Here is a 5,299-nt window from a genome sequence, read left to right as displayed (position 1 = left end):
CTACATTTTTATCTATGCAAACCTCTTTTAAGGATTCTTCTTCTTTTTTTAGTAGGCTTGCAAGTGTTCCTTTACAAAAGGTAAGGCTAGGTTGTTCAACAAGAAGCATATTTTCAAAGGTATTTTCAACTTTTCCTTCTTGTTGAATGACCTTGTCGGAAGGAACACTCTTCTCCCACGCCTTTTGCTTTCCAAGGGTTTTCTCTTGCTTTTCTATCTTTACATTTTCATCACTCTCACTAGCTTCTTTTTCTTGGCTACTATTCTCATCTTTGTCCCTTAAGATCATAGATCCTTTCATCTTCTTCTTCCATTTTCATTCCATTTCAAACTCTAAACATGTCTTGTTGTTGTTACTTAAGTTTCTAATCGGTAGAACTTGTGTAGTTGTTGTTTTAATCGATAGTTTGTGGTTGTTTCTTGGTTTAATCGATCGGAATTGTTTGCTTGCTATTTTAATCGGTTCATGTGTTCTTAATTGAAGTTTCAATCGGTTCAATTCCTAGAAATGGGTTTCTATTTGGTTTCTTGTTCTTGTTTGTGTTCTTCAGTTGCTTGAGAATCTTGATCCTAATTTTTAAAAGTGTCTATTAATGAACCATCTCCTAATCAACTCACATCAACATATTATAACTATCACAATCTGAATATAAAATTACTGTTGATCCTGCCAGTTGACCAGAGCGCAAGAGTCTTGCCACGTCAAAGGTATCTTCCTCTGGATCGGCTTTGCAAAGCTAGAAACTAGAGGAACCGTGCAAAAACTCTCTCAGCATACTCAAGTGTTCTCAAAGCGTAAAGAAGTGTTCTAAACGCGCGTACCTCATAATCTGTTAAGAGTTCCTTATATATCTGTGCGTTTTCTCTCTCCTGACGGTTACACCTCTGGACACGTGGCTCGCATCCAGCTGTACACGTGTCACCATCTGGAACGTCTTCTGCTTGAGCGCCACTTCTACTCTTCAGGCTATTTGACTAAGTTACTCAGGTGAGGAGCAACTCGGTGCATAACTGCCTTGGAGCGCGATCTCTTCTAATGGAGAGCACGGGGTGTCACCATGCACACCTTCTCTGTGGTCTCGCCTGCCGCTATCACGATTTGCATTACTTGCTCATCATGCATGTTCTGGTAAACTGTTCCCTGGCCTCAACCTCTGGCTAGGGAATGATCATCTGATAACTTCATCCTTCGTACTCGTGCCTCTTGAAGGCCTTGAACAAGCTTTCTTGATCTTTCGGCGATGTCCCCTCTCGGCGATCTCTGACCACTTGGTCGCCTAAGCTCACATACGGCGACTACGACACTAGCCTGATGACCGCCGGTTTAGATACGCTAGAGATCGGAGCACGCCAACTTAACGATTGGCGACTACACAGACTTCCCGATGTCCTTCCCTTCTGTCAGCCAGGTGTTCCGTTCAACACGCCTATATTATCTCTTGCTGCCACGTCATCACTCCTGACTACCTGATCGGTACACAAGCCCCCCAGTCTTAAGCGAAGACTTGTCCAGCAAAAAGACTAAAAGGTCACATCACCGTCGATCTACGCGGCGCTGGCACGGAATTCCAAACGTCCGTACCCTCTGCTTTCCTGATGCTCCACCAAACCCCTTTTTCTAATCGCTCGACACGTGGCTTCATCAACGGTTATCTTCAGCTGTCGTTTGCGCTTCCGAAAACGTTCGAAAAACCCTTAAAACCCCTTGCACTTCCACTGTTCCATCATCTTTCTGCATTCTCAAACACTCTAAGTTTTTCTCTGCGAACCCACGAAGCTTCTTAACTCTCTCAATCTCCAACTCTCTTCAACGCTCATCCGATCACAAAAAGGTACCTCTTTTACTTTTTCTATTGATATTTGCTGCATTTTAACCGATTCACATCATCCATTATCTGTCTGAAGCATACGTTGTGGGCTGTTTTTTCCTTTTCTCCTTCTCTCGTAGCTTAGGGCTTCGTTCTTCGTCACGTTCATCCCAGCGAACTCTTGTTCGTTCGCTCTGTCTTCTTCGTTCTCAATCGAGTCGTTCTGTTGGCTTTGTTTCATCCCTTTCATTTTCCTTTGCAGTTCCTGCGATGGCTCATACAAAATCCACCGCGAACCCTCCTTCTTCGTCGCGAAACCCTCCACCCCAAGCGCGTAGGGTTGCTCTTGGGGCAAATCCTCCACCAGCGCGTAACCCACCATGAGCATCTGGTGGTCCTTCTACCCAGGCTGAGAGGCCTGCAACTTCTCACGCCAACCTCGCTCAGGCAACCCCGCCAGTCGCCAGAGGGGCTTCCTTGCCTCCAAAAGACTACAAGGAACTCTATCCTTGGGCCACCCCACTCTTGTTAAAAGACACTTCTTCAATAAACACGGAGTTGGGCGTGCTCCGACTAAGGAAAGGAGACCAGTCCGACCTCTCCTTCCACAAGGAAAATGATAGCAAGGTGGCCGTGCTGCCCTGCTTCCCGGACGAGCCGATCTGTGCGGACGACAAAGGGAACAACGGCGAGTTGTTCTGCTTCCTCTACGCCACCTTCTTCAAGAAAGTGAAGCTTAGACTTCCCTTTACTAACTTCGAGAGAGAGCTGCTAACCGAGCTCGATATCGCCCCCGCCCAGCTTCATCCCAACAGCTGGGTGTTCGTAAGGGCGTTCCAAATCATCTGCGCACACCTGGGGCTGCCGGCTTCAGTAGATGTCTTCCTTTTCCTGTTCGAGGCTAAGAATCCCGGAGACCGCCTCTGGATTAGGTTAAACGGGATTGCTGGGAGGTCAATCCTCTCGATCTTCCAGCAATCTTACAAGGACTGGAAAGGAAAGTTCATCAAGGTGCGCCCAAACGAGCAAGATCCCTCACTGCTCGACGGTTTTTCCTTGTACTGGGTACACAAGGGGAACAAAGACTCCAAGGAATGCTTCAGGAGGCCAAGGAGTCCTGACAACATGGGCGAGCTAGACAAAGATCTCTGCCTTTTCTGGAAGAGCGTAGCAGCTGCCAACATCACTTTCCCTACCGCCTCAATCATCTCCTTCGAGTTCTCCGAGGGCCAACTTGAAGCTCAGATAGGTTAGCCCTTTCCCCAGCACCAAGACTCTTGTTTTGTGTTGGAACTAACTTAGCGTTCCTACCATTCCATCCTTTGGCGTTCTGCTTGTTCTGCATTGGGCTTGATTTTGAATCCATGTGCCACTTGTTTGCGTTATTCATGCGTGCACATACTGGTATATCTTGCTTTTTCTTTTATGCTTACTCATCTATTTTCTACCCTGTGCAGACTTCATGTTGGGCAAAGGTAAGCTAGCTGAACTGAGGGCGATCGCCCGATCTCACAAGTTGGGACGGGTTCCCAAACCGTGCCCAACTCGGTGGTGGAGATCGCCGTTGCTCAGGGCAGAACTCCTCCCCAAGGTCCAACTCCTTCGGAGACACTACCCGCCCCCCAAAGAAAAAAACTTGTCTCGAGGAAGCCAAAGAGGAAAACTCCTCAAGTGGTACAGGAAGAAGAGGATGACGAGGCGACTGAGGACGGCCTCGTCACCAAAAGAACAAGGGTGGCACCCTCTTCACCACCTGCTCTCCCAACACCAACACCGCCCTCTCCTCCAGCTCCAACACCGCCAGTCCAAGCAACACCCTTGGCTGTCGCGCCCCCTGAGGTTGAAGGCAGCGAGCCTAACTTCATTGAGAATCCTCCAAGCGCCTCCACGCCATTTGTATCTGCTGGAGAGGGTCCTCCTTCAACCACCTCTATCACTGGGGCTGCACCAGGAGGAGATGAGGGTGGCCATAACTCGCCAATCCTGATAACAGAGTCTTCGACTTCACCACCACGCCAAGAAGCCCCCCTCGCCCTTTAAACTCAAGAGGGTGGTGGTGAAAGTCAGCACCAAGCTCCTCCAGCACCTCCACCAGCAACAACCTCAAACTTCCCCCCCTCCATCGAAGAGATCTGGGGACCCTTCACAGCCAAACTGAAGATGATGGCAGAGGATCTCCCCTCGATTATAACGAAGGCTGTGAAGAACACGAGCAAGAAGCTTCAAGATGAGAATGCGGCGCTCAAGGAGTCAAACTGCCTGATAAGGATGGAGGCAGAGAAGCTTTCTTGCAATCTGATGATGGCGGAGATTGACCATTCAAGGCTGGAGGACGCCATGGACGCTGAACTAAGGGGCGTGCGTAAGGAGGCCTCCGATCTGCGCTAAAAACTGCACCTCCAAGCCCAAGAGAAAATTGAGCTGGAGAGCAAGCTGGTACCTTACAGGCTCGAGGTGGCCAACTTGGAGGCAATGAAAGCAGATGCGGCCAAGGTGGAGAACCTTGAAAAGAGGTCCGCGGATCGGGAGGTGCTCCTCGGGAAAGTCGAGAAGGAGAGGGACGACACCAAGGCTGAGCTCAGCAAAGCTCAAGAGGAAAACGCGAGGATTGCTGCAGAGGTGGCCCAAGCTCGGGAGGAAAACAAGAAAGCTGCTGAAGAGCTTGCTCGGGCTCGTGAAGAAAACGAAGGACTGAGGAAGCAAATTGACGAGCTGAAGAAGCAGGCTCAAGAGCTCGAGCAAAGCTCCGCCCAAGTCCTTTCCGCCGGGTTCGACGCCGCTTTGGAGCAAGTCTCGTGTCAATATCCTGAGCTCGATCTCTCCGTGGTGTCAATCTGCAACGAAGTGGTGGATGGGAAGATCGTGCCCTCTGAAGATTAATCACCTCCCTCCATCACTTGTTTTTTGAAACTTGGCGCTTATTTCTGTTTGTACGAACTTTACTTGTAATTTTTCTTCTTATGTATTTGAACTGACATTGCTTTATATAACTCCTTTTGCTTAAGATGTTGTTGTCTAACACCGTGCCTCAAACGCTTCTTACTCGCTGTGTGATTAACCAACATAACCGGTAGAACTCGCTTAAACAAATTAACTTAGCAATTCCTCGGGCTTAACCGTTCACTCGCTGCTTTGAACTCGAGCAAACTGTTAATCTTATAACAATCTATCGAACTGTTAACTCAAAGTAAAATCCGAGCAACTATCAACTCTCAAACGATAATATTTAACACAACTTGCAAACTTAAGGCAGTAGGTTACTTACTAGGCAGCAGGTTTTAACTTAAACTTGTATCACAACACAGTTTACCTGATCTTCCCGGCAAGGCTAGCCTTTACGCTCATCATCGCCTGGAATTCTTCTGATCGCCATAGGGTTCTGGCGATGTAGGCTTTCTTTGCCTTCATCGCTTGACTATTGTTCCCTCATCTGGGGGTAGAGGCGCCTTTCGGATCCTTCTCTACTTCCCTGAGTTTCAGAACAAAGGACT

General features: G+C 48.3%; 1 protein-coding gene across 1 annotated transcript; it reads left to right on the top strand.

Annotated features, from left to right (window-relative positions):
• The first annotated feature begins 4,280 nt into the window (after positions 1–4,280).
• On the top strand, positions 4,281–4,688 carry LOC137825036 (uncharacterized). Its single transcript, XM_068630708.1, has one exon. The coding sequence runs from the start codon at positions 4,281–4,283 to the stop codon at positions 4,686–4,688; it is 408 nt and encodes a 135-aa protein (XP_068486809.1).
• The last annotated feature ends 611 nt before the right edge of the window (positions 4,689–5,299 follow it).

This window comes from Phaseolus vulgaris, chromosome 8 (genome assembly GCF_000499845.2).
Source record: "Phaseolus vulgaris cultivar G19833 chromosome 8, P. vulgaris v2.0, whole genome shotgun sequence".
In the NCBI taxonomy this organism is placed as follows: domain Eukaryota; kingdom Viridiplantae; phylum Streptophyta; class Magnoliopsida; order Fabales; family Fabaceae; genus Phaseolus; species Phaseolus vulgaris.
This window is presented reverse-complemented; position numbering and strand designations above follow the sequence as displayed.